Consider the following 26385-nt stretch of genomic DNA (forward strand, 5'->3'; position numbering starts at 1 on the left):
TAAAATCCATTACTTCTGTGAAACCTGTGGAGGTGTACTGCAAGAGAGGTAGGAGAGGAGGCGTCCTGGCACGCCTTCAGACGAGAGGGTCCAGAACAGCTCTTCCTTCACTCCACTTGGCTAATGTCCGTTCCTTATCTAACAAAATGGAGGATCTGAGCTTACTTTGTAACATGAGATCTGATATGGCCAATTCAGCTGCTCTTTGTTTTACTGAGACCTGGTTGAATGAGACCATCCCTGATTGCAGTCTGGATCTACCTGGTTTTGTTATCTACAGAGCTGACCGTGATTGTGTAGCTTCAGGTAAACAAAGGGGGGGTGAGGTATGTCTCTACATCAACACTAGCTGGTGCTGTGATGTTAACATACTGGGAAAAAGTTGCTCTCCAGATCTAGAGTACCTTGCACTCCATTTTAGACCTTTTTACTCTCCAAGAGAGTTTTCATCTATGGTTCTGGTTGCAGTATATATTCCCCCTCAAGCATCTGTTAAAGCTGCTATTGGTGAATTAGCTTGCAAAATATCAGAATGGGAGAAAGGATCTCCAGAAGCATTTGTGATCGTAATGGGGGACTTTAACAAAGGAAAACTCAACCTGGATCTCCCCAAATTTACTCAACATATAAACTGCTTCACGAGAGAGAACAATACGCTTGTCACTGCTATACAGTCATAAAAGGGGCCTACAGGGCAGTGAGGAGAGCAGCAGTGGGCTTTTCAGATCATTGTCTAATTCATTTAATTCCAGCCTACAGGCAAAGGTTGAAAACATCCAAACCTACAGTTTATACAAAGAAGACATGGTCTGAGGAGGCAAAATTGCAACTACATGCAGTGTCCTCATATATCCGTTTTTGTGAAGACACGTTTATTCCATCCAAATCTGTCCACTTTCGGGGAAACAACAAGCCGTGGTTTACAAATAAAGTCAGGTTGATCCGTAAGAGAAAAGAGGAGGCTTATAAAGCAGGCGATATTACTGAATTCAAGAAACTTAGGAACTCGCTATCTAAAGAGATCAAGTTAGCCAAACACGAGTATGCAAAGATTCTGGAGGAAAGGTTCTCACCAAAAGATACTAGATCTGCATGGAGAGGATTAAGAGAGGTTACCAATTATAAAAGCCACCCCACTATAGTGAACCCCAGCAGAAGTCTGGCAGCAGAGTTAAATGAATTCTACTGCAGATTTGAGGCAAGCTCTACACACAGTGGCTATTCATCTCTAAGCTCCTCAGTCTGTTCATATAAAGATCATTCATTGTGCAACACCCAAGTAGTGATCTCCGAGGCAGAGGTGATACGCATCCTAAAGGGACTTAAGGTCAAAAAGGCACCTGGCCCTGATGGTGTATCTCCAATGTGTCTGAAAGTATGTGCTACCCAGCTTGCCCCTATACTGACAAATATATACAATGTGTCACTGAAAGAGTGCGTTGTACCTCAGTGATATCCCTGAGGAAGGTGCCAGGAAGGGCGCCAAAACGCGTAGGAGGAAATAAAGGAGTACACTGCTACTACATCTTGCATCCCAGGTGATTTGTGTATTTCGGCTAGCGCGGACTGCAACACACCCTGCTTCCCATTACTCACCTGATAAAATTCACGCAGAAGCTATGGGACCCGCTTCAGTTTGCCTATAAGGAGAATCGTTCGGCAAACGACACTGTCAATCTGGCACTGAAGTACATTTTGGATCATACAGATGAACTGCACTCATATGTCCGGATTCTTTTCATGGACTTTAGCTCAGTGTTCAATACCATTGATCCGAATTTACTTCATAAGAAAATGGTAGCTCTTGGAATCCCTCTCAACTTATGCTTGTGGATTTATAACTTCCTGACAGCCAGGATACAGAGTGTAAAAGTTGGACCATTCACTTCGGACACCTTGGTCACAAACATCAGGGCACCTCAGGGGTGTGTTTTGTCCCCGTTACTGTATTCTCTCTATACGAATGATTGCATCTCTTCAGCAGACTCCGTAAAAATCTTGAAATTTGCCGATGATATAACACTGATTGGTCTCATCAGGGGAAATGCTGAAGACTTGTATCGGAGTGAGGTGGAAAGAATATGTGACTGGTGTAAAGCCAATAATCTTGTACTCAACACTAAAAAAGCTGCTGAGATGGTTGTGGATTTTAGGAAAGATCAACATGAGATACTTCCAATCTACATCCATGACGAAGTGGTTCTTAGGGTCACAGAGACCAAATTCCTTGGTGTTATCATCTCTCATGATCTTAAATGGGGGAAAAACATGGATGCTGTTATAAGAAAAGCACAACAGAGGATGTTCTTCCTGCGTCAGCTGAAAAGATATGGTTTGTCTAAGAATCTGCTCTGATCTTATTCTTTAATGCTGTCATCAGATCTGTGATTTGTTCCTCTCTGATAGTTTGGTATGTGGGAGCCACTGCGCATGACAAACTCCGCTTACAAAGGACTTTCAGAACAGCAGAGAGAATTATAGGTTCCCCCCTGCCTAAAATCCAGGATCTTTATGATAAGAGTATTCGATCCCACGCATTGAAAATTTCATCCGATCCCTCTCACCCGGGACACTCCTCATTCCAACTACTCCCTTCAGGACGTTGCTTCAGAGTCCCCAAATGCAGCACCAACCGCCATATGAACAGCTTCTATCCACTCTCTGTTCAACAATTAAATCGTCATGTGTAGACTATATACTGTATCTGTCTTGTTAGATGTTACTTGTTGTATCTGTTGTTATATATTATGTTGCCTCTTTGCCACAAAGAATTCCTTGTATATGTAATATGTACTTGGCGATAATAAATTTGATTGATTGATTGATTGATATACTTGTGTAATGAGAACGGTGGAGATGGCAGGATTAGAGCTGACACCAGTGACCGGAGATGAGCTTTTTACTTCCGATCACAGCTGAGCGGTCATGCTGTGTTCTGACAACATGGGAACCACGGCTCTGTGACCGGCAGGGATGATTTTACTGCCAATCAGAAGTGCTACACCGGAGTTTACCACAATGTCACACAGCTTGGGAAACACCGGCTTTTGTGTTGTGCAATGTTCGGCTATATTCTGCGATTAAATCGGCAAATATTGCAAATTCGGCGATCGTGAACCGAGCATTGAAATATTCGCTCAACTCTCGCCATAGTTCTGTGTGAGGTGCTGTGGGGCCGTCATACTGTGTGGGGACCTCATACTGAGCTACATGGCCACACAGGAGAACAATTTCCTTGTGATGAGTCAGATAGAAAGTGAGAAATCCAGGCCTTTGGTCTATCTGATTGCCGTCCTCCTGAATTGATATGGTGTTGTGTGCCAGGAGGGAGACATCAGATAGTACGTTCTGAAGGAAAGCAAAGATATAATGGCAGTAAGAATTCGGATTCCAGGCAGGGGACATAGCGGAGACAAAGAGCAGGAAGAGGTCATTAGCTCAGGTTTGCTGCTCTATTGTGGCTTATAACAAAGGTTATGTACTGCCGCATGTCACCGGAAAGTTCCTGACTGCATAATGCAGAAGAAGCATTCATAAAGTGTTGTGCCTGCCATCTGATGTATATACTTCTCATCAAGGTCTTGTTAAGTGAAGGAAAGTCTATTTTTGAACTTTGGTCTCCCTCATTCATCTCCATAACATCTGGTCTGGGCCTACAACGACAGCAGCAATCTGTGGAGTCGGGAGTTATGACTCTGCCAAATATATCTGTTCGGGCGGTGTAGAAAATTGCTTTGGAAAGGCTTCTGGGATCGACTTTGGGATTGCCCCTTGCAGACCGGGGGGGCTGGACCCTTATCTGACCTTGTTTTCCATGGGCACACCGCTGGTGAAAGTTCCGTGTCTGCCTGCTGCACGCGCCATCTTCCTACTCTGTGGTGACATCACTGCTACCCGGTGTTTGGGCGGTGTGGAGATTTCCTTCTGAACAGCATCTGCGTCCTGCCTTAGGCTTGCCCCTTGCTGACCGGAGGTTTTCGCCCTCCTCTGCTCAAGTTAAGGCAGGGCACATCGTTGGTAAGTTCCTATGGAGGACTGCTGCGGGCGCCATCTTCCTCCACCTTCAGTGATGTCCCCAGGCGCGACCAATCAGCGACGTGGGATTTCCGTTACAGACAGACAGAATTGGACGATTATATACAGTGGGGAAAAAAAGTATTTAGTCAGTCAGCAATAGTGCAAGTTCCACCACTTAAAAAAATTGAGAGGCGTCTGTAATTTACATCATAGGTAGACCTCAACTATGGGAGACAAACTGAGAAAAAAAAAATCCAGAAAATCACATTGTCTGTTTTTTTTTTCATTTTATTTGCATATGGTGGAAAATAAGTATTTGGTCAGAAACAAAATTTCATCTCAATACTTTGTGATATATCCTTTGTTGGCAATGACAGAGGTCAAACGTTTTCTGTAAGTCTTCACAAGGTTGCCACACACTGTTGTTGGTATGTTGGCCCATTCCTCCATGCAGATCTCCTCTAGAGCAGTGATGTTTTTGGCTTTTCGCTTGGCAACACGGACTTTCAACTCCCTCCAAAGGTTTTCTATAGGATTGAGATCTGGAGACTGGCTAGGCCACTCCAGGACCTTGAAATGCTTCTTACGAAGCCACTCCTTCGTTGCCCTGGCGGTGTGCTTTGGATCATTGTCATGTTGAAAGACCCAGCCACGTTTCATCTTCAATGCCATTGCTGATAGAAGGAGGTTTGCACTCACAATCTCACGATACATGGCCCCATTCATTCTTTCAAGTACCCGGATCAGTTGTCCTGGCCCCTTTGCAGAGAAACAGCCCCAAAGCATGATGTTTCCACCACCATGCTTTACAGTAGGTATGGTGTTTGATGGATGCAACTCAGTATTCTTTTTCCTCCAAACACGACAAGTTGTGTTTCTACCAAACAGTTCCAGTTTGGTTTCATCAGACCATAGGAGATTCTCCCAAAACTCCTCTGGATCATCCAAATGCTCTCTAGCAAACTTCAGACGTGCCCGGACATGTACAGGCTTAAGCAGTGGGACACGTCTGGCACTGCAGGATCTGAGTCCATGGTGGCGTAGTGTGTTATGGTAGGCCTTGTTACATTGGTCCCAGCTCTCTGCAGTTCATTCACTAGGTCCCCCCGCGTGGTTCTGGGATTTTTGCTCACCGTTCTTGTGATCATTCTGACCCCACGGGGTGGGATTTTGCGCGGAGCACCAGATCGAGGGAGATTATCAGTGGTCTTGTATGTCTTCCATTTTCTAATTATTGCTCCCACAGTTGATTTCTTCACTCCAAGCTGGTTGGCTATTGCAGATTCAATCTTCCCAGCCTGGTGCAGGGCTACAATTTTGTTTCTGGTGTCCTTTGACAGCTCTTTGGTCTTCACCATAGTGGAGTTTGGAGTCAGACTGTTTGAGGGTGTGCACAGGTGTCTTTTTATACTGATAACAAGTTTAAACAGGTGCCATTACTACAGGTAATGAGTGGAGGAAAGAGGAGACTCTTAAAGAAGAAGTTACATGTCTGTGAGAGCCAGAAATCTTGATTGCTTGTTTCTGACCAAATACTTATTTTCCACCATAATATGCAAATAAAATGAAAAAAAAACAGACAATGTGATTTTCTGGATTTTTTTTTCTCAGTTTGTCTCCCATAGTTGAGGTCTACCTATGATGTAAATTACAGACGCCTCTCATCTTTTTAAGTGGTGGAACTTGCACTATTCCTGACTGACTAAATACTTTTTTTCCCCACTGTATAGCTGACCCGTGGAAGCGCTGTTAGGCCGTCGTCAGAGTTTGCTCACTCCTTTCTTCAGCCTCCCGGCCATGAAGTTTTACACTTTTGCTACAAATAAACTACGGACTTTCAATATGGATCAGTGAGTGCTGCAGTCCTTACTTTCTTTGGTGAAATTATATATATATAGATATGTGTATGTATATATATATACACTCACTGGCCACTTTATTAGGTACACCATGCTAGTAACGGGTTGGACCCCCTTTTGCCTTCAGAACTGCCTCAATTCTTCGTGGCAGAGATTCAACAAGGTGCTGGAAGCATTCCTCAGAGATTTTGGACCATATTGACATGATGGCATCACACAGTTGGCGCAGATTTGTCGGCTGCACATCCCTGATGCGAATCTCCCGTTCCACCACATCCCAAAGATGCTCTATTGGATTGAGATCTGGTGACTGAGGAGGCCATTTGAGTACAGTGAACTCATTGTCATGTTCAAGAAACCAATCTGAGATGATTCGAGCTTTATGACATGGCGCATTATCCTGCTGAAAGTAGCCATCAGATGTTGGGTACATTGTGGTCATAAAGGGATGGACATGGTCAGCAACAATACTCAGGTAGGCTGTGGCGTTGCAACGATGCTCAATTGGTACCAAGGGGCCCAAAGAGTGCCAAGAAAAAATTCCCCACACCATGACACCACCACCACCAGCCTGAACCGTTGATACAAGGCAGGATGGATCCATGCTTTCATGTTGTTTACGCCAAATTCTGACCCTACCATCCGAATGTCGCAGCAGAAATCGAGACTCATCAGAGCAGGCAACGTTTTTCCAATCTTCTACTGTCCAATTTCGATGAGCTTGTGCAAATTGTAGCCTCAGTTTCCTGTTCTTAGCTGAGAGGAGTGGTACCCGGTGTGGTCTTCTGCTGCTGTAGCCCATCTGCCTCAAAGTTCGACGCACTGTGCGTTCAGAGATGCTCTTCTGCCTACCTTGGTTGTAACGGGTGGCAATTTGAGTCACTGTTGCCTTTCTATCAGCTCGAACCAGTCTGCCCATTCTCCTCTGACCTCTGGCATCAACAAGGCATTTCCGGCCACAGAACTGCCGCTCACTGGATTTTTTTTCTTTTTCGGACCATTCTCTGTAAACCCTAGAGATGGTTGTGCGTGAAAATCCCAGTAGATCAGCAGTTTCTGAAATACTCAGACCAGCCCTTCTGGCACCAACAATCATGCCACGTTCAAAGGCACTCAAATCACCTTTCTTCCCCATACTGATGCTCGGTTTGAACTGCAGGAGATTGTCTTGACCATGTCTACATGCCTAAATGCACTGAGTTGCCGCCATGTGATTGGCTGATTAGAAATTAAGTCTTAACACACAGTTGGACAGGTGTACCTAATAAAGTGGCCAGTGAGTGTATATATATATATATATATATATATATATATTTGGCAGAGTCATATGTCCCGACTCTGCAGATTGCTGCTGTCGTTGTATTATTACACAGGATTCTTATGATGTTACATCAGATCATCTTCTTCTCATTCAGGTCTCTACAATATCGGATCCTCTCAGTGAAGATCTTCTACAGAAGAGAATTTTCCTGATTTACCCATCAAGGATGGATATGGACAGAGACAAGATGGCGGAGAGAATGTTACACCTCACCCTAGAGATCCTCTTCCGTCTCACTGGAGAGGTGAGAGATTCTGATGACGTCACATTACATCATTCTTATCTATGGGAATAACAGATGGATAGAACTGGAGAGGTGAGGACTCTGGAAATGTCTGTAGTGAGATTTATTAATGTGTCTCTCCATAACCAGGATTACACAGTGGTGAAGAAGACCTCTGGTGATCGCTGTCAGGACCCTGTGTCTGAGGGATGGGGAAGACCCCTGAGCCCAATCACAGGGCCTCCACCTCACCCCCTGACCCATGAGGACATCAATGACCAGAAGATCCTAGAACTCATCTACAAGATGATTGAGCTGCTGACTGGAGAGGTGACACTGCTGGGAATGCTGGGACATTATACTGTAACGCTATGAAGGGATCGGGGGATGACGGTATCATTGTATGTGTCAGATTCCTATAAGGTGTCAGGATGTCGCTGTCTATTTCTCCATGGAGGAGTGGGAGTATTTAGAAGGACACAAAGATCTGTACAAGAACGTCATAATGGAGGTTCCCCAGCCCCTCACATCACCAGGTAATAGACAGGACTAAATACACACGGCCTATAATTATCTGTATGTAGAGAATGAATTCAGTCCCTGTATGTGTTTCCTCCAGATCTATCCAGTAAGAGGACAACACCAGAGAGATGTCCTCGTCCTCTTCTTCCACAGGACTGTAACCAAGAAGATCCCAGTGCTCCTCAGGATCATCAGGTAGATGGAGAGAAGGTGTCAGGAGATCTCCCCTATGATGTGTAGACGGCTGTGAAGGTCTTGTGCTCAGTCTTGTTTTATCCCCCAGTATTATATGTTTTATACTTGTGTAATGAGAACGGTGGAGATGGCAGGATTAGAGCTGATCCTAGATGGGACTTCTCCATCTGTCGGTGACTTTTACAATATTTGTTTCAGGGTGAAGATCTGACCCATATTAATACTACAGAGACATATGTGAGGGGTGATGAGTGGTGTAAAGAGGAGATTCCCACATATGACTACCCAGGTGAGTAGTAACCACTGAATGCAGAGAAGTCACAGATTCCTCTCAGTCACCAGCTGTGGCTGCTTTATCGGTGGTGTAGTCCGGCCGTATTACCATGATCACCATTTTGCCTCTAGACCACAACATTCTCCTCCACCCAAAACTGTTCAAATGACTTTGGGCATTGAAAGGACTTTTCTATAGAACTTACCACCTGGAGGATCCACCTACCCCCTGGGATTAGTGTGAGGGTGATCCCTTAAAGCGAGATCTATATGATTACTTGTACCTGACCCAATATAGGCCGAGTGCGCGCTTAAAGAGTCACACCGAATACAGAGTTAGGCCGGAATCAAACTACCGTGTGTGATGCAAGAAACACATGAGTCTCTCACATCAACATCCGGCGCTGCTGCCTGTACTCAGGACCGGAGCTGCGGCTGCATAGAAATACATGGCTGTTGATGCGACAGACTCGTGCGAGTTTCTCGCATCACACACAGTAGTGTGATACCGGCCTTACATGTCTACTCCTTTCTCAGTAAAGGCTTGCACACAACTGAAGTTTATTCTCAAGACAAAGAGACAGGAATTAGCCATTCTCTCCTTCACATTAGGAGACGCTGACCGTTACCTTCCCAGATCTGTAACTATAAAGCCAAATGACAGCGTACGTAGAATGTGCTGACAAGATAGAAAATCACTTTGAAGAAAAATCTTCTGCTGGGCCTGTAAGAGAAAGCGGAGGGTAATGATTCTGTTGGCTTCCTAGATCCCTGAGATGTTATCGGATGAATCTTCTCTCCCTTCTGTGCTGCTGAATGTCTCATGGTCCCTACAAGACCAGGTCCAGTCTTTCTGGCCAAACTTTCCTTTTATAATTAACAACAGTAAGGCTGCGTTCACATCCGCCCACATAGGGATGCATTGTTCTGCTTACTTTCCGCATGTGGCTGTGCACACCATGCGAAAAGTAAGCAGAACATTTGCGGATGGTACCCACGGTCCGGAGGAGAGGAGACTGTCCTCCAGGCTCTGGGTACCATATCCCTGTAAAAAATAGAATTAAAATTAAAAAATCAGGTTATATTCACCTTCCGGCGTCCCGCGTAGCGTCCCCAGGCCTCAGCGATACAAACGGCAGCTACCGTTCCCAGTAATGCATTGCGATGCATTTGCTGACGTCGTGTGTCGTGATCATGTAGCGACGTCAAAGGTCATTGCCGCAATGCATCACTGGGAACGGGACCTGCCGGAGGATCGTGGAGGCCTGGGGACACTGCGCGGGACGCCGGAAGGTGAATATGGCCCGATTTTTTTATTTTTTTTTTTACTATTTTTAACATTAGCTCTTTTACTATTGATGCCGCATAGGCAGCCTCAATAGTAAAACGTTGGTCACACTTGTCAAACACTATGTTTGACGAGTGTGACCAACCTGTCAATCAGTTCTCCAAGCGATGCTACAGATCGCTTGGAAAACGCTAGCATTCTGCAAGCTAATTGCGCTTGCAAAACGCTAGTTTTTCCGCGGGAAAATCGCGGGAATTTAAAATGCGATTTTCCCACGGAATGGAATTCTCTCGGTAACTTCCACGGGAGTTCCGCAACGTGTGCACATAACCTCACTGCACATTTAGGCTAAGTGTGAATTTTTGTACAATAACAGCAGAGTTTCCCTTTATCCTGACTTTTCAATTTGTATTAAAACCAACTAACTTCAAGGAGTATTGTGATAATCTCCAGGACAAACATTCCACCTGTGCCATGATAGATCTCTAAGCTGTGCGTGGCTGAGGGCTGTAATATACATTTATTCCCGCCTGCAGGAGATGTGTTGGCTCCAGCCCTGGTGTCATGGATTCCCTCCACGTCATACATTACATTGTTTTTGATCCTAAGGAATTCAGATTACTGCACAATCTCTCCTGAAATGTGGAGCAATATTATTTTCTCTAATCTTCTGCTCAGGATCCATAGTAGCTCCAATGGTCCACCATAAATGAGGGCGACTCTGATTTACTGTTGTGTAATCTGTATTTGTAGCTTTCAGTTAATGAGATTCTCGTACTCTGGGGCGGGGCTGTGGGTGGGGCTGTGGGCGGGGCTTTATGTGGTGCGCTGATTACATATTCATCTGTGCTGGCTTATGACAGGTCGCTGATCCCTCACTGACCTGCCCCCCATATTTACATAATGCATATAATAGCATTGATATTATTGTTGACTAGAGGTGTGCCCGACGTTATCGCATCGAGAGGGAAGTGTATGTGTGTGTGTACATGTGGGTGTGTGTGTACGTGTGTGTGTGTCCCGCAGCTGCCTGTGCACCCACCTCCGTGCAGTCACAGCAGGCAGGAAAGAGGGTGGTTTGTGGCCTGTGCTGGAGATGTGTGTGTGAGTACGTGTGTGTGTATGTACATGGTGGGCAGGCAGGTTACTGAGCACAATCCTGCTGACAGGTTCCCTTTAAGACCTCTCAGCTCTGCACTTTTATACACAGTTCTCTATAAATGTGTAATATTTCTTCATGAATGGTTTTTAACAGGGAGAAATGCAAAGTACTACATCTGGGCAATAAAAATGAAAAAAGCATATATAGAATGGGAGGAATAGGGCTAAGTGACAGCACATGTGAAATAGACTTGGGTATACTAATAGATCACAGACTGAATATGAGTCAACAGTGTGATGCAGCAGCAAAAAGGCAAATGCAATTCTAGGATGTATTAGCAGAAGCATACAGTCTAGATCACGTGAAGTCATTATTTCCCTCTACTCCTCTTTGGTCAGACCTCATCTGGAATATTGTGTCCAGTTTTGGGCACCACATTTTAAAAAAGACATCAACAAACTGGAGCAAGTTCAGAAAAGAGCGACCAGAATGGTGACCGGTCTGCAAACCCTGTCTTATGAGGAAAGGTTGCAGGATTTGGGAATGTTTAGTTTGCAAAAGAGAAGACTGAGAGGAGACTTAATAGCTGTCTACAAATATCTAAAGGGCTGTCACATTGTAGAAGGATCAACTTTATTCTCATTTGCACAAGGAAAGACTAGAAGCAATGGGATGAAACTGAATGGGAGGAGACACAGATTAGATATTAGAAAAAACTTTTTGACAGTTAGAGTGATCAGTGAGTGGAACATGCTGCCACGAGAAGTGGTGAGTTCTCCTTCAATGGAAGTCTTCAAACAGAGGCTGGACAGACATCTGACAGGGATGATTTAGCGAATCCTGCTTTGAGCAGGGGGTTGGACCAGATGGCCCAGGAGGTCCCTTCCAACTCTACGATTCTATGATTCTATCTGACAGAAAATATTGGCCCTTACGATAGTTTAGATTGTGACGTCACCGAGCCCCATACTCTAATTACACCAGAGAGGTTTTACCACTAGCTACTCATTTTTTACTGATGGAGACTGTGGAGTTTGATCATTTCAGTAGATATTATTGTCTATAGTCACAGTTTTAGATTACAGTAGTGTCCAAAATCCTCTGATTTAACCTCTTCCTGCAGTCAGTTTTGTGTTCCTAATCAGGCCCCATTATTAATATCTGACGTGTGTCACTTTATGTGGTGGTAAATTATTCACAAAGGATAATAGAAAACAAATGGATCTTACAAATACCCTATATACGGTTGTACACTACCGTCTGGGCACATGGCAGTGTTCAGTAGGGAAGGAGCGCCATTTAGCTATTTGAATGCAGATCTTGCTGGAATAGTTTGCAGACACAATGTATTGGGAGCTCTGTTCATGGTCACCTGGCAGCTCAAAAGATGTCCACCATGAACATGCTTGGCTCTATCTTCTCTGCTTTCCATATCCCAAGGATTGCCTTGCTCATCGCCCTTTAACACCCTTACATGGATCTGACCTTACACAGGGACCCCTAGGCTTGTACCATGGTGTTACCTGCTATTCTGTGGTGTTAGATGGCGAGAAGAATAGTCAGGTAGCTGGGTCAGAACCAGAAGGACAGAATACAGAATCAGAAGACACAAGAGTAGTCAGTAAATGGGCCACGGTCACAACCGCAAACAAATACACAAGCCGCAAGCTGAGCACAGAGGACTGAACCAGAGGAGAACAGCGCTGTATCTGGCAGATTCCGGCCATGTGCTTTGCGCTTTAGTAGGTTGTTGTACTTTCCAGTTGGCTGAAGTGTGGAGCAGATTACTCCAGCTGGACAGCAGGAACAGATCCCAGATGAGATTGGACACACCATATGCAGAAGCCCTAATATAACTAAATGACAGAAAACCAGAATAGTCGAAATCCCCATAAAGTGATTCCATGTTATTAATTAATTCACTGAAGGTTATAATCTATACACACGTGGTCAAAATTGTTGTTACCCCTCGTTTAATGACAGAAAAATCCACAATGGTCACAGAAATAACTTAAATTTGACAAAAGTAATAATAAATAAAAAATCTATGAAAATAAACAAATGAAAGTCAGACATTGCTTTTCAACCATGCTTCCACAGAATGTGAAATTGCGGTGTGTCCACTAATTAGCATCACCGGTGTCTACAATCCTGGAATCAGTGAGTGGCCTGTATAGAGGCTACAGATCCTCACTGTGCTGTTTGGTGACATGGTGTGTATCACACTCAACATGGACCAGAGGAAGCGAAGGAAAGAGTTGTCTCACGAAATTAGAAAGAAAATTATAGACTAACATGTTACAGGTAAAAATTATAAGACCATCTCCAAGCAGCTTCATGTTCTTGTGACTAAAGTTGCACATATTATTGAGAAATTTAATATCCATGGGACTGTAGCCAACCTCCCTGGACATGACCATATGAGGAAAATTGATGACAAATCAAAGAGACAGATAATATGAATGGTAACAGAGCCCAGAAAAACTTCTAAACATATTAAAGGTGAACTTCAAGCTCAAGGAACATCAGTGTCAGATCCCACCATCTGTCGTATGAGCCAAAGTGGACTTCATGGGAGACGACCAAGGAGGACACCATTGTTGAAAAAAAAACAAAAAAACAGACTGGAATTTGCCAAACTACATGTTGACAAGCTACAAAGCTTCTGGAAGAATGTCCTATGGACAGATGAGACAAAAATGGAACTTTATGGCAAGGCACATCAGCTCTATGTTCTCAGACGGAAAAATGAAGCATATCACAAAAAGAATGCTGTCCCTACTGTGAAACATGGAGGAGACTCTGTTGCATTCTGGGGCTGCTTTGCTGCATCTGGCACAGGGTGTCTAGAATCTGTGCAGGGTACAATGAAATCTCAAGACTATCAAGGGATTCTAGAGAGAAATGTGCTGCCCAATGTCAGAAAACTTGGTCTCAGTCGCAGGTCATGGGTCTTGCAGGATAATGACGCTATACACAGCTAAAAACACGCAAGAATGGCTAAGAGGAAAATATTGGACTATTCTGAAGTGGCCTTCTATGAGCCCTGACCTAAATCCTAATGAGCATCTTTTGAAAGAGCTGAAACATGCCGTCTGGAAAAGGCAACCTTCAAACACGAGAACTGGAGCAGTTTGCTCTTGAAGAGTGGGCCAAAATATCTGTCGAGAGGAGCAGAAGTCTCATTGACAGTTACAAGAATCGTTTGATTGTAGTGATTGCCTCAAAAGGTTGTGCAACAAAATATGTTAGTTAAGGGAACCATCATTTCTGTCCAGGCCGATTTCATGAGTTTTACTTTTTTAAATTCTGTGGAAGCATGGTTGAAAAGCAATGTCTAACTTTCATTTGTTAATTTTTATAGATTTTTTGATTTATTATTACTTTTGTGAGATTCAAGTTATTTCTGTGACCATTGTGGGTTTTTCTGTCATTAAACGAGGGGCACCAACAATTTTGACCACGTGTGTAGGAGGAGTGAATATTTTGACTCCACAGCAACTTTCCGGAAATTAACACACAGTGGATGTTGGAGAGTGAAAATTACACATTTGCCATTTTCTTACCCAGCACATAGTGCCCAGATTGTGCTCCAGGAGACACACACCGCAAATTAAGTGGGTTCTTCTCACTATAATATTGCTCAATACAGGGATCCTAAATGTTGTTTGCGCACACTGCAAGACTCCGAAGTGAGAGCGGATTTTGCTGGATTGGTTTATAGAAACCTTGTTGCTTTTCAGCAGCCTTTGAGCAACTAATAGTGTGGGAACCTCTGTTTTTCCATTGACAGATGATGGACCTGAGTGGGGACTTGGTTTTGTGAGATGAGAATTGGTATTATTTTCGCATACATAACATTGATTGGTTTCTTTTTATTCGATATTTGGGAGGCAGAATGAACACCACAAACTAGAGTTGAGCGAAACGGGTCAGCCAAATTCAGAATCCGACGACTTTGGCTTAAAGTCGGGTTTCGCCGATCGAAACCCGACCATAGCGTGAGGTCACCGACTTGAGCGCCAAAGTCGCATTTCCCACAATCCTTCCAGCGCCTTTTCTCAGCCAATCATCAAGGACGCACACTGTGGGCAACGGGATTACGTAGGCAGCGGCCCCCACCATATTACAGAAGGGCGTTCAAGTGATTGTCTGGCTTTGTGTGACGTTACAGTGCCTATAAAAGGCCGTGACCGCCGACCGCCATCTTACTTCTGCCAATCTTAGCATAGGGAGAGGTTGCTGCTGATCGTTCTCAATAGGGAGAGTGTTTAGGCAGGCAAAAACAAAAAAAGTTCCTTCTGCTGATAGCGAATGTCACTGTAAAACACAACAGTACAGTGTGCAGTGACAGGGGAGGATATATTTGTGTGCAGCAGCTCTGTTGGTGATTAGACTGCCTTATAAGGCTCTGTGATGAAGGAGCAGCCGCCATCTTAGAGATGGGGCCACATGTCTGAGCTCGGCATCCATTTTGGTCTAAGTTCATGAATTACAGGCAGCTTCTATACCCCCAGGTGCTGTGTACTTAGTGAATACAAGCAGGATTTAGTGTTCCAATGCTAAATAGGCAGGGCCATTGGTGTGATAATGAGAATAGGCCCAAAACAGAGCTTCAAAGCTCAGGTACGGAGCCGTGCCAGCAGGGGGCCGGAAAAAAGCCTAGGGCTTCAATTAGAATGTACCTGCTAGCAGACACAGGAATATACACTCACTGGCCACTTTATTAGGTACACCTGTCCAACTGTGTGTTAAGACTTAATTTCTAATCAGCCAATCACATGGCGGCAACTCAGTGCATTTAGGCATGTAGACATGGTCAAGACAATATCCTGCAGTTCAAACCGAGCATCAGTATGGGGAAGAAAGGTGATTTGAGTGCCTTTGAACGTGGCATGATTGTTGGTGCCAGAAGGGCTGGTCTGAGTATTTCAGAAACTGCTGATCTACTGGGATTTTCACGCACAACCATCTCTAGGGTTTACAGAGAATGGTCCGAAAAAGAAAAAAAATCCAGTGAGCGGCAGTTCTGTGGCCGGAAATGCCTTGTTGATGCCAGAGGTCAGAGGAGAATGGGCAGACTGGTTCGAGCTGATAGAAAGGCAACAGTGACTCAAATTGCCACCCGTTACAACCAAGGTAGGCAGAAGAGCATCTCTGAACGCACAGTGCGTCGAACTTTGAGGCAGATGGGCTACAGCAGCAGAAGACCACACTGGGTACCACTCCTCTCAGCTAAGAACAGGAAACTGAGGCTACAATTTGCACAAGCTCATCGAAATTGGACAGTAGAAGATTGGAAAAACGTTGCCTGGTCTGATGAGTCTCGATTTCTGCTGCGACATTCGGATGGTAGGGTCAGAATTTGGCGTAAACAACATGAAAGCATGGATCCATCCTGCCTTGTATCAACGGTTCAGGCTGGTGGTGGTGGTGTCATGGTGTGGGGAATTTTTTCTTGGCACTCTTTGGGCCCCTTGGTACCAATTGAGCATCGTTGCAACGCCACAGCCTACCTGAGTATTGTTGCTGACCATGTCCATCCCTTTATGACCACAATGTACCCAACATCTGATGGCTACTTTCAGCAGGATAATGCGCCATGTCATAAAGCTCGAATCATCTCAGATTGGTTTCTTGAACATGACAATGAGTTCACTGTACTCAAATGGCCTCCTCAGTCACCAGATCTCAATCCAATAGAGCATCTTTGGGATGTGGTGGAACGGGAGATTCGCATCAGGTATGTGCAGCCGACAAATCTGCGCCAACTGTGTGATGCCATCATGTCAATATGGTCCAAAATCTCTGAGGAATGCTTCCAGCACCTTGTTGAATCTCTGCCACGAAGAATTGAGGCAGTTCTGAAGGCAAAAGGGGGTCCAACCCGTTACTAGCATGGTGTACCTAATAAAGTGGCCAGTGAGTGTACATCCTTTGTGTGTCCCAGACGCTTTGGCTCCATCCTAGGAGCATGGATTATTAGCCCACCCTCTGACACAGGAGGAGGAACCTAGCATGTTTAAGGACTCGCAGCCCCTGGCAGACATTCATTCCTTCACACAGAAGATCCGGACAATGACGATCTAAGAAGGACCTGGGGACAGACCTGCCGAGGGGAGCAGCGGCCCATGCTTTGGGGGTCTGTCCGGCAACTAAGATTCTTGTACCTGTGGACTGCAGAGCTCCCCAGCACCCACATGACCCTACAATCTTGTAAATTGACGTCCAGCTTAATATCTTAAGTCTTGTACCCTTATTGTTATATCTTTTCTCTGACTCCAAATTTACTGTATAGTTCTGTAATTATCTAGTGCGCCCTTAAGGCAATTAAACTATAAACTTAATCTTGGGCTGATGCTTTTACTCTGATCACGAATCTTAGAACCCCCAGCGGGTAACAGGACCTCCTCCCCGGCGACCATTTGCTCTAGGTGCAGTTCCCTTACTGACCTGAGAGACAAAGGGGGCGCCGGAGAGCTGTGCCTGTGTAGTTACGTCACGTGGTGACGTGGGAGGAACGGGTCCGTGTGTGCGTTCCTCCACACTTGGTGGCAAGCGGTGGGATCAGAGTAATAGTGTGCGTGGGACCCCTACTCCCAGACACTAGAGACTACCAGCGGTAACTTTCACTGCTGGGGTCTTAAGGTCAGCCCAGCACTAGACGGTCAGAGGGCAAATATAATAAATTGTGTGCGAGGCCAGGGTTGCAGCTGTGTCAGTAACCAAAGGTTCCCAAGATGGTGGAAGGCACCAGGAGTAGGACAAAGGGGGAGGCCAATGCTATGGTCTATGTGGAGGTGGTGGAGGACAATACCAATGAAGGCGAGGGGGAGCTCAGCCAGGGCTCCCCAAGGAGCCAGACCCCCGTGCTCAGTCCCGCAATGGACTGCCCACCACATGCCCACCCCAGCCTGTCCAGATCGGAGGCCCTTTTCCAAGCGGCTATGGCACAGCTCGAGGCTGGTAATGACGCCGCCCATGACAGACTCCTAGCGGCAGCAGAGAAAGCAGCGGAGCGTGAGCAAGCAGCGGCCGCGAGAGCAGCGGAGCGTGAGTATACTGAACGCCGTGAAGCGGCGGATCGCCGGCATCGACTGGAGATGGCTCAGCACGGGCTCCCGCTGGACGCTCCAGCCCCACCAGGGACCAAGGCTTCCAAGGTGCGGGAGGAGGACTTCCCCTTGCTTGAAAAGGATGGAGACCTGGATTCCTTTCTGCTGGCCTTTGAAAGAACCTGCCTCCAACACCATCTGGCCCTGGATCAGTGGGCAAGGTACCTGACCCCCCGTTTGAGGGGTAAATCCCTGGAAGTTTTGGGGGACTTACCTGCCGGGGAGGAGCAGAACTACAACAGCATCAAGCGGGCCCTGATCCAGCACTACAACCTCACCCCGGAGTCGTACCGCAGGAAGTTCCGGAGCCTGCAGCGGGGCTCAAAGGACACCTGGACCGACCACATGCGGGCACTGCTGAGAGCTGCGGAGCAATTGACCTCGCGTCTAGAGCTCACCACCCGCCAGGAGGTCCAGGAACTGTTTGTCACGGAGCAGTTCTTGTGGAACTGCCCAGAGGACCTCCAGCAGTTCCTCCGTGACCGGGAACCAAAGGGGGCTTCTGCTACAGCCGCCCTGGCAGACGAGTATGCCAACAACAGGGCCCCTGAGCCGAAGAAGCCTGCCAGCAGCACCTGGAGAGGGGGTAAGCCCAGTCCCGCCCCTGTCCCCCCAGCCCCCAGAGTGCAATGGGTGTACCCCCCTGCTGCCCTCTCCAGGCCAGGAGCAGAACCCAGACTTCATCATTGCAACCAGCCGGGACACTTTAAGGCTGCGTGTCCCCAGCGCCATAAGGCCCCATCCCTGTCCCAGAAACCGTCCACTGTTTTGTGTGTGGGGGGGGTGGAGAGAGGTCCCTGGACAATTACCAACCCGTCACCATCGGCCGCTCAGCGGTCATGGGACTGCGAGACACAGGCGCTGAACGGACCCTGGTACTTCCTGAGGTGGTGTCCCCTCAAGACTTGGTGCCTGGGAAAACCCTTTCCATCTCCGGAATTGGAGGTGTTGAACCGGCGCTGCCCGTTGCCAAGGTGTTTTTGGACTGGGGTGCCGGGAGGGGAATGCGGGAGGTGGGAGTAACGCCAAATCTTCCTGCCAATGTGTTGCTTGGGACCGATTTGGGGCAGCTAGTGTCTCAGTATGTGGCCACTGAACCCCCAAGTCCGGCTCCCCAAGAATGTCATGACCCTACTGTGACTGCAAATGCTAATGTATTGAATGTGCCTCCAACAATGGAGGTGGGAGTAATGCCAAATTTTCCTGCCAATGTGTTGCTTGGGACCGATTTGGGGCGGCTAGTGACTCAGTGGGTAACCACTGAACCCCCAAGTCCGGCTCCCCAAGAATATCATGACTCTACTGTGAATGCTAATGTTAATGTGTTGAATGTGCCTCCAACAGTGGGGGAGGGACTGAAACCTGATGGTAAGCCATGCACTGACACTACACACACAGGGCTCACAGTGAGGACAGGTGAGAAGCCTGCAGGGGAGAGCTCAGAGGTGGAGGGAGGGGCTGCAATGGGCAGTGTAGGGCCCCTAAGTGAATCCAGCCTGCTGAGTCGAGGGCCTCTGCAGAAAGAGGAACAGGCCATGGGGGGAGGGGGCGTCCCGGGGGAGGAGCCACCAGGTAAGACCCCAGAGCAGGAGTTCCCCACATCCGGGATGTCAGGAGGCCAGGGAAGTCTGCCTGACCCAGCGACTTGGTCGGGGGCCGAGGGGAAGCAGGCGCTACCTGTGGTCTCAGCGGTCGTGGCCGCTGTTACCAGGAGTAGGAGCGCTGGAGCCCAAGGAGCCTCATGGAGGTCCGACGGTTCCCCTCTCTCCGACCAAGTGGCTGCCGAGTCAGACAGCGGCCAGGAGACAGGTCCCGGGGAGCTGACAGAGGAGGTGGCAGTTTCGTCAATTCTTGCCACATCGAGTCAGGGATTTCAGGCAGCGTTGGAAGCTGACGCTAGCCTGAAAGCTCTCAAGGAGCAGGCGGCACAGCCTCCCATGGAGTCCCACCGCGAGCGAGTGGTCTGGGACCAGGGATGGCTGTACCGGGTAACGGTCCAGCAGGGTTCACCGGAGGCGTGGCCCAGGGACCGACAGTTAGTGGTACCCTATCCGTTCAGGGCAGAATTGTTGCGGATCGCACACGAGATTCCCATGGCTGGACACCTAGGGATTGCTAAAACCAGGGGCAGGCTAGCTCAGCATTTCTACTGGCCAGGAATGAGGACCGAGGTGATTGCCTACTGCCGTTCGTGTGACACCTGTCAGAGGGTGGGGAAAACAGGGCGGCGCCCCAAAGCCCCACTAGTAACTCTGCCCATCATCGAAGAGCCTTTCTCGAGGGTGGCTGTGGATCTCATTGGACCTCTGTCCACTCCCAGCTGCTTCGGGAAATGCTTCATACTAACGGTAGTGGACTATGCCACCCGGTACCCGGAGGCGGTAGCTTTGTCGTCCATTCGGGCCGACAAAGTGGCCACTGCCTTACTGGAGATTTTCTCCAGAGTGGGGTTTCCCCAGGAAATGCTCACCGACCGAGGGACCCAGTTCATGTCGCAGCTGATGGAGTCTCTCTGTAAGCAGTTACAGGTGCAACATCTGGTAGCCAGCCCGTACCACCCACAGACTAATGGCCTGTGTGAGCATTTCAATGGCACCTTAAAGCAGATGCTGAAGATGTTGGTCGACTCCCACGGGAGAGACTGGGAGCGGTATCTCCCACACCTGCTGTTTGCCTACCGAGAGGTCCCACAGGCCTCAACAGGGTTCTCCCCCTTTGAGCTCCTGTACGGACGACATGTACGGGGGCCCCTTGCTCTGGTGAAGGAAGCATGGGAAGGGGATTTGGCTAACCCTGGAGTGTCGGTCATTGAGTATGTCGTGCGCTTCCGAGACAGAATGACGGCCTTGACACGGCTGGTGCATGACAATATGGCCCAAGCCCAGGCTGACCAGAAGCGGTGGTATGACCAGAATGCTTGTGAGCGGACCTACGAGGTGGGTCAAAAGGTGTGGGTACTGGTCCCCGTACCTCAAAACAAGCTTCGTCCATACCTCGTGCACCAGCGGCTCAACGCTGTCACCTATTTGGTCACCCTGGACCACGCCGGTGGAAGGAGGAAGGCCTTCCACGTGAACATGATGAAGGCCCATCATGAGCGGGAGGCTTGTGCCCACCCAGTGTGCAACCTTCCCGGCAAGGAGAGGGTGCGGAAGGGCGCATGGGGATCACAGGAATGTGATACCCCCTAGCGCCCTCTAAAGCAGGGAGGTGTGATGAAGGAGCAGCCGCCATCTTAGAGATGGGGCCACATGTCTGAGCTCGGCAAGCATTTTGGTCTAAGTTCAGAAATTACAGGCAGCTTCTATACCCCCAGGTGCTGTGTACTTAGTGAATACAAGCAGGATTTGGTGTTCCAATGCTAAATAGGCAGGGCCATTGGTGTGATAATGAGAATAGGCCCAAAACAGAGCTTCAAAGCTCAGGTACGGAGCCGTGCCAGCAGGGGGCCGGAAAAAACCTAGGGCTTCAATTAGAATGTACCTGTTAGCAGACGCAGGAATATACGTCCTTTGTGTGTCCCAGACGCTTTGGCTCCATCCTAGGAGCATGGATTATTAGCCCACCCTCTGACACAGGGGGAGGAACCTAGCATGTTTAAGGACTCGCAGCCCCTGGCAGACATTCATTCCTTCACACAGAAGATCCGGACAATGACTATCTAAGAAGGACCTGGGGACAGACCTGCCGAGGGGAGCAGCGGCCCATGCTTTGGGGGTCTGTCCGGCAACTAAGATTCTTGTACCTGTGGACTGCAGAGCTCCCCAGCACCCACATGACCCTACAATCTGGTAAATTGACATCCAGCTTAATATCTTAAGTCTTGTACCCTTATTGTTATATCTTTTCTCTGACTGCAAATTTACTGTATATTTCTGTAATTATCTAGTGTGCTCTTAAGACAATTAAACTATAAACTTAATCTTGGGCTGATGCTTTTACTCTGATCACGAATCTTAGAACCCCCAGCGGGTAACAGGACCTCCTCCCCGGCGACCATTTGCTCTAGGTGCAGTTCCCTTACTGACCTGAGAGACAAAGGGGGCACCGGAGAGCTGTGCCTGTGTAGTTACGTCACGTGGTGACGTGGGAGGAACGGGTCCATGTGTGCGTTCCTCCACAGGCTCCCTGATAGCTGCATTGCTGTTTGCACACTGCTGTGCAGACTGATTTTTTAAAAGCAAAAATCCTTTTATTCCTTTTTTTCTGCACAGTAGATACTGAGCGTAAATTTTTTCACACACCGTATAGAGGTGTACGCTCCTCACACACCACCGTGTACTGGCTGGTATCACGGACAAATACATGCTATATGTGTGTGACTCCGTAAAAAAATACACGGAGATTAACATTTTTCCATACATACACCGTATAGAGGTGTCCGATTCTCAAACAGTATTGGATATCTGGTGTTCTTATTACGGTCACATCTACACAGAGTCAGCGTTTGTGTGTGACATTCCGTAAATACATATACGGACATTTCCATTTCTCCATACACGGTATTGACTGCTGTCCGATTCAAACACTATCGGATATCTGGTGTTCTTATTACGGTCACATCTACACAGAGTCAGCGTGTGTGTGACACTTCGTAAATACATATACGGACATTTCCATTTCTCCATACACCATATTGACTGCTGTCCGATTATCAAACAGTGTCGGATATCTGGTGTTCTTATTACAGTCAGTGCACATCTACAGAGTCAGCGTGTGTGCGTGTGACACTCCGTAAATACATATACGGACATTTCCATTTCTCCATACACCGTATTGACTGCTGTCTGATTATAAAACAGTATCGGATATCTGGTGTTCTTATTATGGTCATATCTACACAGAGTCAGCGTGTGTGTGTGATACTCCGTAAATACATATACGGAGATTGACATTTTCACCAACAACGTATACAGCTGTACACTTCTGATACAGTACTGTATATCTGCTTGTTAGATTACTGTGAAATACATACTGGGTGAACGTCTGTGACTCACAAAATATATACGGAGATTTCACTTTTTACACACACCTTACACAGCTGTACGCTCCTCGTACAGTACCATTTCTCTGCTGGTCTTTTTGGTACATTTTCCCAAAAATGAGGAAGTATGATGGAAGAGGCCACGGACGTGGGCGGGGGGGTGCAGCTGGTACTGATGGTGGTGGTGGTGCATCGGCTGGTTCTGGGAAAAGCACAATAGCAGCTAAGGCAGGAGGTGTTGAACCTGCGTCATCGTCTGGCACAACAAGGCTGGAGGGATGTGGATTTGCCAGAAAGTGCTCCTCCACACATCACTGTCAGTGCAGCATTGACACCTGGAACATTGGCCCACATGTCAGATTATGCCTTGCGGATCCTAAAAAGGGACCCCCGCATTGCCAAAATGATGAGGGATGACGACTACAGGTTGGCCAGCATCCTCGATCCACGCTATAAATGCAAACTACACAACATCATGCCACAGGAGAACCTAGAGCTAATATTGGCTAATAAACAAGCAACTCTGGTAAACCATTTGTTTGAGGCATTCCCAGCACACAGCAGCGGTGATGGTTCTCCCACGAGCCGTAGTGGGCAAAATGGAAGAGGTGTTCGTGGTGCACACAGCCGAACTGGCGTTGGAGACGGGGTTCCAGACCATGTTGTGGTCTGATTTCTCAAGTACCGTATAAAAAGAAAATTCTCCAAAGAAGCATTTTAGTCCATTACTGTAAATACAAGAATTGTGTCTCATGTAGTCTCAATCGACAAAGACGGCTCCCACTAAATTGGAAAGAAACAAGAGAATGCTGGAGTCCAGATCTATCTAAAGCAGTGCAAACTTTTATTGACAAACAACAGGCACATATAGAGTAACAGAACAATCATGATAGGATAATAAAAAGGCAATAAATGACTGCCCGGAGCCCACTGAGACAGACAAATCAGCAACAAATAAATTTGTTATCATGTGAAAAGCACTCAGGCCCTTTGTAAGGGAAATGGATTAGTGCAGGTAAAAAGTGCTGGGGAGTCTGCACTGAAAAGAGTTAATCCACAGAAGTCTATGGCACTAGACCCTGGCAGTATGAATCTCTAGTGCTGTGGCAATGAGTATGACCCCCACTGATATCTAATTCGCTGTGGACAATATAATCTGAAAATGCAGCATATCATAAGGGGGGCAATAAGACATCACCACCGGACCAGCGTCCCCGCAGTAGCGAGTGCAGTACAATCCAGGCAGAAAAAAGATCAGCACTACCCCCGAGGAAGCGGTATTTTCACCGCGAAACACGTGTTGGGGTGCACAGATCAGCGGTCTCTTTGCACCAGGACATGATGGGTATGTCCATACAATGATATTTCTCTTCCCCTTCGTTTGGGCATCTGTGCAATAGATATAATACACAGTGCTGGTCGTTTTTCTGCCTGGATTGTACTGCACTCGCTACTGCGGGGACGCTGGTCCGCTGGTGATGTCTTACTGCCCCCTTATGATATGCTGCATTTTCAGATTATATTGCCCACAGCGAATTAGATATCAGTGGGGGTCATACTCATTGCCACAGCACTAGAGATTCATACTGCCAGGGTCTAGTGCCATAGACTTCTGTGGATTAACTCTTTTCAGTGCAGACTCCCCAGCACTTTTTACCTGCACTAATCCATTTCCCTTACAAAGGGCCTGAGTGCTTTTCACATGATAACAAATTTATTTGTTGCTGATTTGTCTGTCTCAGTGGGCTCCGGGCAGTCATTTATTGCCTCTTTATTATCCTATCATGATTGTTCTGTTACTCTATATGTGCCTGTTGTTTGTCAATAACATTTTGCACTGCTTTAGATAGATCTGGACTCCAGCATTCTCTTGTTTCTTTCTCAAGTCCCGTGCAGACGACAGCTAATACAGAATCGATGGAAAGTGACAGGAGACAGCAGTTGTCAACTATGGTTACAAACTACTTCTCCTCCCATATCGATGTTCTCCCACACAGGTCATTCCCCTTTGACTATTGGGCCGCTAAACTGGACACCTGGCCTGAATTGGCACAATATGCCTTACAGGAGCTCGCTTGCCCAGCTGCTAGTGTGCTATCGGAAAGAGTCTTCAGTGCAGCTGGATCAATCCTGACAGAAAAAAGGACCCGTCTGTCAACCCAAAATGTGGATGATCTAACCTTCATTAAAATGAACCACGCATGGGTTTCCAAGGATTTTGTCCCACCTTCCCCTGATAGCACATAGATTGGCAGAAAAATGGCTTGCTTTTGTCCTCCTATTCCTCGGACTTCTCCAATTCCTCCATTTGCAGCTGCTGAAAGTCCAGCCTACACATAAACATATGCAATTTTTTAAATCTCCCTAACTGTGCTCCCCCCCAGGACCGGGGTCACCACCTGCCGCCCCCGGGCAAGTGCTGTTGCCCTGAACAGGTGTGTGTGCCCACCCTTGGGTGACGGCACTGGCACAGGGCCTCTCATAGTACAGTAAAGTGTCTCTGATGGTGGGGGGGCCCACTCGCCGTCAGACACACTGCCGTGCTATGAGGGGCAGGGCCAGCTCCAGGTTTTTGAGGGCCCCGGGCGAAACAGTCTCAGTGGGCCCCCCCTTGAACACATACCACGATTCATGATGCACAGATACAGCAGAGAAATATAGGTCAGCCGCCAGTGGCTACACATCAGGTGCCAACTGCCAGAAAGCAATGACCACACATCAGGTGCCAACTACCAGAAAGCAGTGACCACACATCAGGTGCCAACTACCAGAAAGCAGTGACCACACATCAGGTGCCAACTACCAGAAAGCAGTGACCACACATCAGGTGCCAACTACCAGAAAGCAGTGACCACACATCAGGTGCCAACTGCCAGAAAGCAGTGACCACACATCAGGTGCCAACTGCCAGAAAGCAGTGACCACACATCAGGTGCCAACTACCAGAAAGCAGTGACCACACATCAGGTGCCAACTACCAGAAAGCAGTGACCACACATCTGGGCTGCCCTGGAATATGGGAATGGTCACGTGCAATATTTTTATTATAGTCGATGCGCACTTGGTGCAGATTTCCCTTATGGGTTTCTGTGCTGAATATTGGCAGTGTACACGGTTCTGCAATTGTGTCCACTTTCTGCTTAACCTTTAGCGGGTTTGCTTTCATCATATTTCCGCCAGTATGGAAGGTTGGTAACATCTGTTTCGGCAGCTTCCTAGCATAGGCGCGTCTCCATCAGTGAACGTGGCATCGACTGCACGTACCACAGTGAGGTGCTTGTGACTAATGTCTAATGGTGTATATTCAAACTGTAGGGTAATTGACCTGTGAGGCAGATTTGTGCGGATATAGGAGAAAATCCCTGATAAAATCCGCATGTGACACACTGGGAATGGATTTTACTGCAGATACGTCGTGGAAAATCCTCTGCCAGTCCCAACAAATCTCCCACAAGCTTAGTGTGGCGGGCATGCTGCCAGGCTGAA

General features: G+C 47.3%; 1 protein-coding gene across 1 annotated transcript; it reads left to right on the top strand.

Annotated features, from left to right (window-relative positions):
• Positions 1 to 3369: 3369 nt before the first annotated feature.
• LOC141082397 (oocyte zinc finger protein XlCOF29-like) lies at positions 3370 to 7795 on the top strand. Its single transcript, XM_073566337.1, has 3 exons — positions 3370 to 3375; positions 7292 to 7441; positions 7571 to 7795. Exons 1-3 carry the CDS (start codon positions 3370 to 3372, stop codon positions 7793 to 7795), a joined length of 381 nt encoding a protein of 126 aa, XP_073422438.1.
• The last annotated feature ends 18590 nt before the right edge of the window (positions 7796 to 26385 follow it).

This window comes from Dendrobates tinctorius, unplaced genomic scaffold (assembly GCF_039654945.1).
Source record: "Dendrobates tinctorius isolate UK_male_01 unplaced genomic scaffold, ASM3965494v1 ptg000017l, whole genome shotgun sequence".
Classification (NCBI taxonomy): domain Eukaryota; kingdom Metazoa; phylum Chordata; class Amphibia; order Anura; family Dendrobatidae; genus Dendrobates; species Dendrobates tinctorius.